The sequence below is a fragment of the Nipponia nippon genome, unplaced genomic scaffold (genome assembly GCF_047370975.1).
Source record: "Nipponia nippon isolate SJK-2023a ecotype South Korea unplaced genomic scaffold, ASM4737097v1 scaffold_2, whole genome shotgun sequence".
Classification (NCBI taxonomy): Eukaryota; Metazoa; Chordata; class Aves; order Pelecaniformes; family Threskiornithidae; genus Nipponia; species Nipponia nippon.
Genome location: NW_028262336.1, coordinates 20,971,491 through 20,986,097, shown reverse-complemented (window position 1 = coordinate 20,986,097; position 14,607 = coordinate 20,971,491). Strand labels below are relative to the sequence as shown.

General features: G+C 39.3%; 1 protein-coding gene across 3 annotated transcripts in view; it reads right to left on the bottom strand.

Moving 5' to 3' along the window:
* ROBO1 (roundabout guidance receptor 1) overlaps nucleotides 1-14,607 on the bottom strand; it is a 735,949-nt gene that overhangs the window by 102,808 nt on the left and 618,534 nt on the right. For all 3 annotated transcript variants that reach the window (XM_087757517.1, XM_087757518.1, XM_087757519.1), the window contains one exon: nucleotides 11,251-11,408. In XM_087757517.1, the coding sequence (XP_087613643.1) occupies nucleotides 11,251-11,408 (158 nt within the window). The remainder of the gene's footprint in view (nucleotides 1-11,250; nucleotides 11,409-14,607) is intronic.

The following is a 14,607-nucleotide window of genomic DNA, read 5'->3' as shown; positions in this document are numbered from 1 at the left end:
CTCCCCTATGCAGCCAGAACCAGGAGGCCTAGCAGAGGCAAGCAGACAACTGACAACAGCAGCAAAGAGAGAGGCAAAAGCAAAGCTGTTGAGTTAGAAGAAAATTAGTATAATTAGACCCAAGTATAACTAACCACCCACACTTCCACGTTAAATAGAAGAGCAATCTATGTGACCGTGTGCCAAATAGATTCTTGTTAGATAACAATTTTTCAGGAGGAAAAAAAGGGTCAATTAATTGCTCAATGCAGCATGAGTATTAGCAAGAATTGTCCTACAGCTAAATAAGGAAAGAAAGTAGCTTTTTTTTTCTTTCCCTTTTAAGGAGGGCAACCATAAGAAGGCAGACTTGGTCCTGCATAATATTACACAGGAGTCTGGAATAACACCCTGCAATGTGTATGTTAGTCCCGCACTACTGCACATGGTGAATATCTGAACTTGGCAGTAAGTAATTGTGAGTATATTATTACCTGGAGAGAGAGAAGTACTCTGTTGGGTTGAGGAAACCCAAGAACTGAAAAATTATTATTTTTGAAGTGCTGTGATTTGGACTAGACTTTTCATATAACCAGAAGCATCACAGGAAACTCAGTAAGGCAAAACTATCCAAACAAAGTGAAATAAGCAAAAATGAAGTTGACAGAACTTTCAAAAAGTAGACCAAAAAATCAAAGCAAACCAAACAAGAAGCTCTAATCACTTACATCTGTTCAAGGCTCCAAAAATGGGCACTGTTCTTCTCTACTATTTTTATTCTACATTTTTCTTTTGATTATGAGAACATAATATGTGCAAACTCAGCACATAGATTGTTGAGGTTTTATTAAACATGCTTTTAGAGTTAGTGTCATTTTTACTTTACAAAACTAATTCCTAAAAAAAGCATGATACACAATAAAGGCTCAGTTAGCAGCTATCTGATATTTAGATTTTAAGTGACAACATGTGGCTGCTGTGGTGTGCAAGCGACAAGGAATACAAAAAATGCCAAGAACAATCAAATTTATAAGGTCCACTAGAGACTTTCAAGAACAAAACTGTACTTCATCCCCCCCCGCCCCATTCCCTTCCCCCCAAATGGACAGAGTTTCAGTGTTTGGAAAACGGTGAACACAGTGAGGAGCTGCATTGCTTCACTTCACTGATGTAGACTTGCCACAAATAATACATTGATTTCTGTAGGATATTTGTGTGTTAAAAGATCGTTCGTGCTTTACTAATGGAAATATCTCTGTATACGAGTATAAAGTAAATGTAAATACAGTAAAAAAATAAATTAAAAGGCTCACAGGTCCTGGAGTCTGCATGAAAGAACCTTGGAACACAGAAAACTTCTAGTGCTTTTTTCCACATTTGATCTGTAGGGATCCAAAGTCCCATGTCCAATGGACTGAACTCTACTCTGAACGTGTTTTCTGCCTCTACACAGCGTGCTTGCTTCCTAGTGTGAGTTCTAATGCTCGGTGTGTCAGATTCCTAAAAGGCTTTAGAAGTTTGATTTTTTGAATATTGCTTTGCTTCTCATTGTTTTTGCTCACGATGAGGAACTGGAGAAGGCGCACAGCACAGCAATCCCTAAGGGGCTAGGAAGGACGGTGTCTCCAGAAATAGATTTTTATCTTAGAGGAGGATGTCCACACTCTACATGTAGGATTTCCATACAGCTGATGAAGGGACGGGAGGAGAAAAATTAACTTTCTAAACCCAGTTTTCGTCTTTATTGTGTGCAATATAAGCGGAGGCTCCTTTCCTGCCTGCTTAAAAAAACTAACCAAAAATGTTTCTTTTTCATTAAGAGAATAAAATGAATGAAGAAATAATTTCCCTCCCACATCCTTTCTTCATCTCCCTTACCCATCCCAAAAAACCCCAACAACTAGACTGTCAGCCAAAGAAAACAAAGAATTTACTTTCTCAGCATAATAAATCACCTTTGCTCCTAACCATTCGAGTCAAAGTCTTACACGCTCTGGATAGCTCAAGTAACCTAGGCTGAGATAACAACCACCTGTTTTTTTGTTATTTTTTAAGGAGAAGCTTCCCAGACTCCATTTCTATAATTTCAGATGGTCCCAGAGGTTCAAAACTCTCAATAAGCCGTTCTAACAAGAAAATCCTGATAGTCTAATGTCTAGGCCTGTGGAAGTCTCAAAACTCAGATATCTAACACATACCCCATTTGCTGCCGGCATTTATTTTCTTTCACGATCTAGGTCATCAGTTCATGACTAGGGACAAAAAAAGATCCATGGAGAATTTTGACTTAGTGAGGAGTTTTCCAATTCCTTTAAGTCTGCAGAGTATCTGCAAAAGAATTTCATTCTTCTTCACTTTACTTTTATATTTAAAAGTAGAAATCAGTGTAAAATAAAGTTGAGCATAGAAAAATATATACTTAGTTCAAATTAAAGGAGTACTTTTCCTTACTGCTGGGTGAAACAATACCGAGAAACCATAGTTATGCCTGTCTAATGCCTTATCATTTTAAGTGGTGAGAAGACAAAATAGCTGAAGCAATGCACATCACTGATGCAAAGGCCCATTTTTGAAAGTTATGAGAAAAACCAGAAGGAACAGATACTCTTAGCTACAGGGACAATATGAGCAGCAATAACTTGGTCTAAAATGCCAGCAATTAAATGACCATAATGAGACTTTTAATCTAACACTGAATTATGATAAGTTTTAATTCCAATAGTTTCGGTTAGTGTGAACACAATCAGTAAATCTCAACCTCACAGAGTAGGTTACACTATTACCAGGCATGCCGTTGGGAGCACATGAGGTCAGTTTGGTCCTAAATGCAAAATCTAGTCTCTGTGATAGCCAGCACAAGCCTACAGAACGTGGTATCCTCCCCAGTCCACAGATGTTTGACATTGGGCCATCCTTTTCCCCTGCGTCACGATGCTCCTTCCCTTTCCACTAATTCCACAGACCAGTATTATCCTTTGGAGATGTCTACTGAAAAGACACGTCACATCAAATGTGGACCAATGCATGGTTTACCCTGTCCTACACTTTATTCAGGAACCTTGCATAGAAAATTCAGGGTTAATAATGAGCCATTTAAACCATTTAGAACAATGTCAGGCACTGAGTGTGACTCAAACACTTTAGACTAACTGGCTAACGGGCTTTTTCCTCACCATTTTCTTGCAGCAAACGTCACACTAATGGAGAAAGCATCCTGTCCCCCAAAGAAGTATTTGGGACAGTTGACTGTAAGAGCTACAGAGAAGAAAGGGAATGTCCACATGGGTATTTTCAGGCCATTTGCTTTGGCTTGGCATGTGGAGACTTCAAGCCAACGCAAGCTCATTTTGCCCTTACCCTCAGCGCAACAGAAGCTGTGTGGCCGTATTAGTGCAATACCGTGCTGGAGTGATATAGCCTGTCTCTCAGCAGGGCTTATTAGCTCAGGCTCGGCGCCACATTAACCGCTGCCATATGGCTTCTGGTCGATTCAAAGAGCAAACTGAATGAGCTCACATCTGCCTGACAAAGTCTGCATAGCTATACTTTTTAAAATGGCAAACCTGCAAAAAGCTGCGAGGAGAGAATCTTGTAATAGGTTAGGATTTTCAACCCACGTTTACTTCAGTGCTTGTAGAAATACAAGCTGTCACTATTAACAGCTGTGGTCAGGGTTGGAAACTACTTGTAGATGCGTTAGAGATGAAAAGTTTTGTCTCAAAGAGCTGAGTCTGAAAAATGATGTTAGTATGGTAAGACTCCAAATAGGATGGACGAAGAGGAAAATGAATATAAAAATAAAAGTACGTCCAGTATTTTCTTTTCTTTCTGTTAGCCCAGTCTGTTAGTCAGATTTTTTACAGCCTTCCAAGATGAGCAGGGTTCTCTGTAGAAGAAGGTAATGTTTTTCAGGGCTCAGCCAAAAAACCCACAAACAATGTACAAAACGATGTGATAAAAGCTAATCAAAGATTAACGTGCCACTGAAAAGAGCTCAGATATGCCTGTGATAATAAAAACATGATAGAGGAACTAGCAGCGTGGCAGAAGATACCCTTAGAACTCTTTGTCTTAACACAGAAAGAGGGGTTGTGCAGATGTGGAAACTCCAGTGGTTTAGACACAGCAGGGGAAACTGCAGGCACGCAGAGAGAGTTGAGGGGGAAGATGGGAAAGGTGCCCTGATGATAATGCAGGAGACAACAGAAGCACATGCCATGGTCAGAACAGAAAACAAGGGAGATGATCCAGAAGACACATTTTGAATCATTTGTGGAATCTGGAGAGCAGAGAGACTCCAGCAGGAGCAACAGGGACCCTGAAACAGAGCTTTAAGCGTGAACGCAGAAAAACAATGTTACATTTCGGAAAAACTAAGAGCAAGAAACAGCAGGATTTAGAGCCATTCTCACTATCCTCTGGGACAGCTGCACGGTTCCAAATTATTTTTCACAATCTTTTACATTTTTTTTCCCCTTGAGGTGCCAAGTTAACTCACAGCAGCTCCAGTTCTGTCGCCAGAGGAAGCAATATTAATAGCAGAAGAAATATAAATCATTAACAAAACCTACTGTTGATCCTTGAGGAAGCCACCATTGTAGGCATCAGCAGACGAAGGAAAAAGAGAGGTAGATTGGGAAGCCAACCCTCTCAGGGAGTGAGAAAAAAAAGACAGAATGAAGAAAAAGGACTGGAAAGAAAGGAAATTGCTGGGGGGCAACAAATACATATTGGGAATCAGAAGAAAAAATACACTTCTCTTTCTAACCCTCCTGGGGCATATAGGAAATTGCTGCCTGCCCTTTAATCTGCCCCAAAAAAGAAAAACAATTAAAATGAAATAAAACCCTGAACTGTAGGTACTTGCTCCTCCCTTCCCCTCACCCCCACTGCTTTGTGTGCTGTGCACCCAGGCCATGCTCGTTCATGCAGCTGTCCATAGGACAGACTATGTTACCCTAAGCGTTATGTCCTCTACAGGAATATGCATTCTTTTGCTATGTATCTAACATATGTAATTTGGGGAGATTAAGATGTTAAGAGATTAATAAATTAATGAAAAAAGGGAGGAGACCAGAAAATAAAGGAAGTGGAGAAGAAAGAAATAAGGATAAACATCTTGAATTAATTTGGAGTGGCACCATAACAGTATGGTTTCTGTCAGGAGCATAGCTGTTTTAAAGGGTTAAGACTGTCACTCCTGCATGGCACACAGCAACAAATTCGATCAGGCTTTGTTTCCTTCTTCTTGACGCACCTCCCCTCTGCCATTTTTCCCACTGTAATTTAACTTTGGAAGGAAAGGCCCCTTTCCTAGACAGCGAGTTAATTTCTGCTTTTTCCACTGTTCCCTCCAATGCAAACAACCCTTTCTCTTTTCCTTTTTAACTGATAGGCATAGTAATTTCTTCCATTTCTTTTTTCTTTCTTGTTATGACTGAGATCATGTTGGGATCACCTATGTAGTTTTAAACTTGCCAAAGCACAATGAGGCTGTGAATGGTCTCCACCAAGAAGAGTGAACCAAGTTCTCTTTGACAACTCATTAACAAAAAATTTGGGGCAAATAAATAAAACGTCTTCCTGTGGATGGTACCTTTAAGGGGGTTTTCCTGTCACAGCAGAAGATCAGAGGCTTTGTTTTCACATTTTGTAGAAAACATTTTCATCACTCACTCGTATAAAAATAGCATTGTGCAAGGCACAATAAATGCTTCATATTTGTGATGTACTATTTAAGGGCCAGGAAACAAGAGGAATCAAGAATTCAAGTTACAACTTATCTAAAATAAGAGTGTAAGTAACTCGAAACTGTTGATGTCACAAGACAGCCACACAAAAAAGGAATGAAAACCTGTATGCATTATTCATCCTGTAACTTTGATCTTAAAAGCTAAGAAACTTGAACAAGGAAAGACAAATGGCTTCTCAAGCTTTTTCTTTTAAAAATCAAATGAGGATGATTCAGGATAAATGATAGATAAGAGTTAATACGAAAGAGAGGGAAATTGCAATCACAGTGCTGCACCAAAGTTTCAATGCAAAGGCTTTGCTTTTTGTGTTCAATTACAAAGGATTTCTTTTTTAGGTACCAGCATCCTTTTTCATGTATATGTAAAAGATTTTACCTATTAAAATGTCATGTTCAGTATGCATAGCTTTTTTTTTCTACCACCTACACCATGACTTCATGTGAACAATTAGGAAGCTTTCTGAAGCATGGGCTACTACTGGTCATGGGGCAGGAACAACAGAAACTGTGAAACCCTGACCTCCAAACCTGGCTCAAACATCAACTTGCTCCGGAGCTTATGCAAGACGTGCATACATTCTCCCACTGGGAAAGTATTGATAATTACAGGCACTCTGACTGCATCCTGATTTTACTGAGGCTTAGTTAATTATGCAGGCATTGCCCCTAAAATATGAGACAGATTGAGAAAGAGATCCAAAAGCGCACGGAGGTTCCCCTGTCTAGATGGGAGATCCACAAAATCCTCTTTGAACGCTTTGTGCTCCTGAGAGTCTGTAATTATTGCCAGTTTTTGCCTAAAGATATGCTCAAAGGCCCCACCATCTTGGTTAGATTACTGATGTCAGCATCTTATACACAGGCAATTGCATTTGGGATTCACAAAGACGACGGAGCAGTAACACAGTTCCTTAAGGGAGGATCTGCGCAAACCTAACGCAGACAGACAACACCGCATCCATTACAAATCACAGCACACCAGCCATTTACATCAGCAGCAAAGCCAGAGGAAGAGTGCCTTTACATTACAGCATACAGCAGGAGGTTTTGCTTACCTGAGCTTCCAAATTGTTACCTCCACACAAGCAGTTAGCACTAGTCAGATGATAGAGTGGGGCTAGACAGGTGGGAGAAAAAGGTTGAGTGGATGCATGGGCAGGTTGTGAGATGAAGGAAATGGATGGGGAATGAGGTGAAAATTTCATTGCAGTGGTGTGTGGTTGGAAGGCAGCAGGGACACCATTTGAAAAGTAGTGGGAGGTTTTGGGGTACAACAGGAAGATGGCTGAGAAGTGAATGGAGGCACACCGGAGGTATTCACAGGCTTACAGGCAACCAATATTCACTGCAATTGCTGTAAGTGCCCAAGCAAGTCATTGCTAATGGTACTCATGGCCACTGATGCTCCGGCCAATTTCATCGGGTCAAAATACATTTGGAAAAACCAAGCTCAGTGATTACAGCAGTCAGCAGAAACTAGGAAACCGACTGCACTTCCTCCTCAGCCCGAGGGAATGCAAACTCATAGCTTTTGGCACCAAGGTAAGCGCCTGAAACACGTGGCTACATCCTAATGAAACTGAGCTGCCATGCAAAGGAGATGGCTAGACTGATGGGGCTGGGAGCAAGCCTGTTCCTGGTGAGGATACCTAGAAGCCCAGAGTCCTGGCCTAGATCCTCGCCCCAAGCAATTCACGGGTCTCTGAACTCACCTGGCAAGACAGCGATTCCAAATGCATAAACACCACTAAGGGCTGGAAACAGAACGAGGAACTTCCCCACCCCGTGTGCTCCCTTCTCTCTTACTCATAGACAGGGCCTTGCATCTTCTTTCTCCACTGTGTCTCACCTCCAAGAGGAGAGTCGCACAGCCTCTCCTCACGCAGACGGAACATTTCAGGAATTGCAAAAATACATTGTATTTTTGCAAGGTTCACAGTGAGAAATTAGAGCTATTCACTGGACTGCACTGAAGCACTCCTTTTCAGCTATATATATTATAGGAGGGATTCTTGATTCCCCAGTAATCCCAGGAGAAAAATTAACTAGATGAGCACAGAATTGCAGTAGTTCTGCTCTGGCCTCATGATAATTGTTTTTCAATTCAACAAATTAAGTTAAAGATAAGCATTTGCTTCACATGCAAGACTCATTCCCGCTTCATTTGTAATATATGGAGAGGGATTAGCCACATCAAGCATATGCTTTCACATTGTGGTGTAAAGAATACACATGAGAAAAATCACGTTTAGCTCCAATGCACTGAGAAAACTGTTTATAGACAACATATTCAAGAGCAGAGAGAAAAAAAATGTTTTGATGATGATTCTTCATCAGATGCACCCAGTGGACACGTGTACACTGAAGAGCCTACACGGAGTCTGATGTGCTAAAACTGAGCACTACTGGGAGAGCTGTGCTCAAAGAAAACGTCTGCTTCTATAATCCCCACCACAGATAGCTGTGCCCACACCCTTACTTTCATTTCTTATTTGTTCCATTCACTACTGTTTATAACCTGAAAAACACATAAATTTATTTCTCTTCAAAGCACATGTATTTGCCCTACAAATGGACCAAAAATATGCAAAGACTACTTTGATTTTTATTATCTCACCTACATAAACATATCGATTTCCTCAACCCTACCAGGACAAAATAATATTTTCTTTTTATTGCATTCCAGAGGAAGTTGTGCCTTAACTTGGATCTTATTTAACTGCTATTTATCTACATCTCTGGCTTCAAACTCTGTCAGGAATCAAGCTACCACCTCTGTTTCTCTGGCACCCTTAATACCCAGTCTGTAAAGCCAACTTCTGCTGAATCAAAGACCAACGTTGTCATTGCAGATGAGAAAAAAAGCTTCCATAAATTAAAAATAAGGCTGCTTCATGGACATACCACCTTTTTGAAGAAAGTATAGATATGATCCAAAAAAGAGGTGTCAAGCATTATCCCTTATTCCAAAAAAAGTACAAACTTAATGTTTATTTTAAATCTCTTGTCAGAAAAGAAAGCATTAATATGAAATGCTTTAAACAGCCTTTGACACTTACAGAACTCTTAAAATGGCAATGAGTCAAAGATCAACAAGCCTTTAAGAATGAAAACAACTGGAAATGCTTTAGAAATGGAGCCATTGAAGTATTTTCATTGATTAAATGCCCACTGGTATTACATAAATATTGAGCACCAACGCATATAGTTTGATATTTCCTGATCTGGTAATTTCATGGCTTAAAAAGAGGAAGGTAACACCTGTACACTATACTACCTGAAATTTAGTCTCACTGAGTCAATGATAATTTTGCCATCAAAGGAATGTAGGTGTTCATTTTAAATATAGGAACTTAAATGAAAAACTTCTTTTTTTTTTTTTTTTAAAAAAAAGGTTGATTTCATGTAAAAATGACATCTGTCACTCAAACCCCAACAACTTCATCCTTATGTCAGCTGTTGTACTCTTTTAATTCTTTATGTTCCTGTTGCTAAACTGAAATGGAAATGACCTAAAGGAGATAAGTTAACAGAAATGGAATAATTCTAAGTCAGGTTTCAAAATTAATACTTTTTGCCCATCTGTCCTTTAGCATGTTGTCCATTCCAGGTCCCAATCTCCCCTCGCCTCCGAGCCACTAGCAAGATAATACAGATGGTTACTGCAAAGCTGTTAAGACGTACATCTGAATGCATATTTATCCACTTGGCAAGATCCTGCTACAGCTGTAAGTCGATGCAAATCTGCATTACAATGTAGCTTCAGTCTCTTGCCTGCGTGAGAAAGCAGCCATGATATTAATCGTGCTGCGTAAGACAATGCCAGGCAAATAGGACGTAAATGAATGCAGTTGAGCTAGCTATCGCAGCACTGTTAATTTACCCCTCTGAAAACAAACACTCACTTGGGCAGGTGAAACAAGTGTATATCTACACCTACATCAAAACTCATTTTCATTTGTTTGTTTTTGGAAGCAGAAACTGATAACGCAAGATAACTCCGCCAGATGTCATGGTGAAAGAATACCATGTAGGTGAGTATTTGATACAATCACCAGAACAGAAAACCAAACTGAGGGTCTTTATTCCGTCGTAAGCACACTTTTAATAAATACAGGTGGCACTGCCAGTCAGTGATAGTTGCTTTTGTTCTGGGTATGTCTTTGTCCTGGCAGCTGGGAGGGAGAGCAGTTTTCATGTATAATGAAAGAAATGTACTTAATAGGCAACACCTGAAAATCCTTCAAGATAATGAACTATAGCAATAGAAAATGCAAGTTTAGAAAGCATTTCCTGAAAAAAAAAAAAAAAAAAGTAGCACTGGAATCTTCTCTTTATCTCAGGTCAATTGACTTGTCACAGTGGGAAGGAGATTTGAAAAGGAAATTGCAAGTTCCTAGCAAGTATGATTGGAGGAATTGAGTTAATAGCCAGCAATCAGTATAGGTTCCGTAGGGTACTTAAAAATTTAAATGTATGCATACGCCGCCACAACTACAGAATGCCTGAGCTTTGTCTTGTTTGTAAAAAACAAATGGAACAACAGGCAATTTAAATCTCAAACAAAAATGGTAATTTTTTACTTTGATTGCTGGGGTTTAAGTGTTCTTCCACTAAAAATTTCCCTCATTTCAGCATACGATTGTGGTATATAAATTGTAATTGCCTCTGATCTTGTTTTACACTAGTAATCCTCCCAGTACCAACAGGATCCTATATGGTATGTGCTTTCAGATGATACGGTTTCTCACCATATGGAAAGATGTTTTGTATCACCATGTTGGCAGCATATAAATGATTTTTGAACTCCATTTTCCATTGCCATTTCTTCAAGCCATTTAGGCACAAGAGCTTATTGTTTCACATGTCAAAAATTAAAAGACAGATAGTTTTCTGATTTGAGAAGCTGTTTTATCCACACTCTTGAATAATCACACACTATTCAGCAAGCCACAAATACAAATGAGCATAACAACACCTCTAACGAGGAAACAGCTTAATTTGAGAGGGCAGGATAAGCCACCATCTCTCTAAAGAAACGTGACTATATCCCAAAAACCTTCTTATCCTTTCTAATACAATGTACCACTTTTCTACACAGATTCTTTTCAAAAGAATTACAAAAGAAGGTCTCACCTAGACTACTAGTAGTTCCTCTTTCCAACCAAAGAAGGCAGATATTACAGGTTGCAGAAATTTGTGAGTGGATAAAAGGGAAAAAAATTATAGGACAGTGACAAATATAATGAATTTCATTTCCGCAAGCTTCTAATTCCTCTGAGGAAGAGAAGAACATAGGTTTTGCATGGTCTTCTTTAACAAACAAATGCATACCCTGCAATGAAGTAGCATGAGACAAGAGAATGCATTCCAAGCTAAATGCAAACTAGCCTTGCCTCTGAGGCATGGAAAGGACAGATCCTAGAAAGTACGGCATGGTTGGATGCCTGCATGCTAAAGAGACTAGTAATTTTAGATTAGTTGCTTTTTGCATTGTCTGAAAAACTTTTTATACTTACTGTAATTCTCTCATCTTTGTCATCTAGCGGGGTGCCATCTTTTTTCCATGATATAGTGGGTTCTGGGTGACCTCTTGGGGGCTGACATTCCATCACTGCAGGTTCACCCACGGCTACCATTACATCTGATGGATTTTGTCTGAAGTCATCCCGTAGAACTGAAAGAATAAAGAAAATTAAGCAAAAATTACCCAACAATACACCAATAGCACAACAAAGTGTTTTGTTTTGGCCTTTAATAGTCCCTGTTGTCATTGTGCTTTATATTAATGAGCAATTCGGTTGATGAATTTCAATTGGCATCTGTGGATGGTCTCTGGTACTTCCACACAGTGACACAGAAAACGCAGGTACAACTCATATTTAACTTCCAACGTAGAAGCTAAGTGACTTTTAACACAGCCAGAGGTGAAAGGCTAACACAGACATAGGACTGTCCACACAGAACAGCTGCCTCACTTGGTTGTATTTGTCTTAGCATCTGCCTAGCCTGTGAGCACAGGATTCCTATCACAGCTGAAGAAGGCACAACGTCTTCTGCTCAGGTAGAACGTCACCTGAGGAGGAGCCCGGCAGAGATTGCTTTCTGCCCCTCTTTTTCTGAGACACAAGGTCAGTCTGCCAATAACTCAAAGGCTTTTGGTTAAAGATTGGCCACTGGCCATATGAACTGCACCTATCTGTGAATTTATGGCAAAGATGAACAAACTAGCTAAACTTCCCAGTTCTTTGATGACATTATAAGATGCCAAACATTTGGCAGCTTTAGCCAAACTCATCTTTGCAATTTGGTTTGTGTTTTTTTCAAGAAAAAAAAAAAAAATTCCTGACCTCTGGGAGCCACCCCTTAGCCTGAGCCGGGACCACATCCTTTATTTGGAAGAAGTCAATTTTACTACCTTTTCACAGAAGGAAACATTTTTATTGTGGCTTCATTACTAGAATTTGTTCTTTCTAATCATTTGGCCAAGCCCAGGCCTAGGAAACTCTAGTTCCCTCCAATCACCCACTATGAATTTTATCAATAGCTGTGTGATTATTTTTCTTTTTGGGAGAAGAGAGACATCATACTGTGCTCAGCAGACCACCACACAGCGACACAGTTAAACAGAATAATGGCATTCCTAAGCCTTGCCAAGTGAGTGGCATTAGGTTTAATCTAAAAATAAGTAACTCAAATGATAACAAATATAACATTCTAGTCCTCTCCGCTGCTGTTACACCATCCACACTGAACAAAGGATGTGGTAATGGAAAAATACATTACAACCAAAGGACTCTTAGGATTTTGACAAAGCTATCTGTCACTCCTGCTACCTGCAAGAACCTTGTGTCAACAGTAAATAGTGCCAAGAATCTGCAGCAAAAAAATTATCCCCCAAGCCATGGACCACAGATATATGGACACTCACTACTGAATAATGGTTTGGTTGTTAATGCTGCTTCAAAGCAAAGTGTGATTTATTGTTAGACATTAAGGAATGTGGGTGTGCTTACAGATTGGCAGGTACAGCACTGCCACCCAACCATTCCTCTGTGTAAGGTCTTTCACGCTGTTACGACCTTGTAAAATGGTCTGAGGGCAAATGGGTCATCTACTTTGGGACAGAAGGATATACCTTTCTCACACCTACTTTCTGCAATGCTATATAATCTAAAATGAAGGGAGGGAGCAAAAATGACTTGTAGTTCTTTGTTTTGGAGGATTATTGGCAAATAGCCCTGTCAATAATCAGTAGGACTATCTTCTATTTTTTCTTCTCAAGTACATCTACCTTACATTCTGATACCCTAGCATTCAGTAGCTACAGCCACAGGCCTATGTGTCCAGCTTGGCTCGTTATAACATAATACACAACGGGGAAAGTTCCCGATTGATATAGAATTGCAGATGGGAATCAAAAGCAATAAATACAGAATATTTTACCACTGTTCTAGAAACAGGAAATAATTTCTGGAAGTACCCAAACACATCTGTGCACCAACAAAACTGAAATATATTGCAGACCTCACCAGATATCATCTGAATTTACCAGTCCCCTTCCATACTGAAGCTCTAACATTCCAGATATTTCAGTTTAATTATTGAGGCTTCTGGATGCCCTGGAGTCAGAAGATACTGATGCACTGGAAGAGGATAATCAAGGATAAAATGCCTCTATCCCTTTAACAATACAAACTAATACAACAGAATGACAGGACTTAAGGAAGAAATTATAGAATAATTTAGGTTGAAAGGGACCTCTGGAGGTCAGCTAGTCTACAACAATGAGATACTGTTGGATGAACACGTTCTCTTGGATGAACTACATCTCTCAAACAGACCTAGTCTAGAAAGCATGTTCCATCTAAGAATGAAGAAATTCTCTCTCTAAGAACGAAATGGACTAGGGAAAATTGACAATGTTTTCCACTATAAAATTAATTCAGGTCACATCTAGAGGAAATAATATGTTTTCAGAAAGGGGAATGATGTAATTTTTAGTTAATCAGAAAGGTAAGTCAAAAGACCAATTCTTTAGCTTCCCTTCTGCTTTCAACAAAACTTCATTAAGTTTAACCTGCATTCTCTTACAGCTTCGTTACTACATTCCCCTAACTCCTGATGCATCAAAATTGGATACCTCAAATTATTTTGGTTATGGGAGCATTAATATACTACTTACATACACTGAAAAACTTATATATATATTTATTCCGTTTATACTGAATATAGCATTAATAACCAGATGCAACTTCTTGTGTTCCCAAGTAGCCCTCAAGCACAACTGGCTGGGCTGACACTGCTTCTGCTGAAGTCAAAGAATTTTTTCTATTTACTTTAATAAAGACTTGATCTGGCCTGGAGCCCCTGGTCATATTATTTTTTTTTTTTCCACTTCTCCAAACTAAAGAACATGAAAGAAGAAGAAACAGAAGTTGCACCAAGTGACCAAAGGGTCAAATTTCACCACATGCCCCTCTTTCTATATATACGCAGCCGGAATAAAAATATATAAATTAAGAGGATGCTTGCCTTTTTTTCTTTTTTTAACAAATTCAGTGTAGAATCTTCATAGATATAAAAAGCCCCTACATTTCCGACATACTGTGGGTAAGGTTTTCTAACATTTTACTCTAATATTTTCTAACACACAGTGAATAATGATTGTAATTGTCATCGCACAGCTAGGACAACTCCATGATCTTGCTGCGTGAACTCTGAACTCCTGTGTTTGTGCTGAAAACATTTTTATGCTATGCTTGCTGAACTAATCAGGTTCAAGAGCAACTTTTCTAACTCCACTTTAAAAGTCAACTACTCATACAACTATTTAAAATCATGTACTATTCAATCAATAAAGCAATTACACTTTC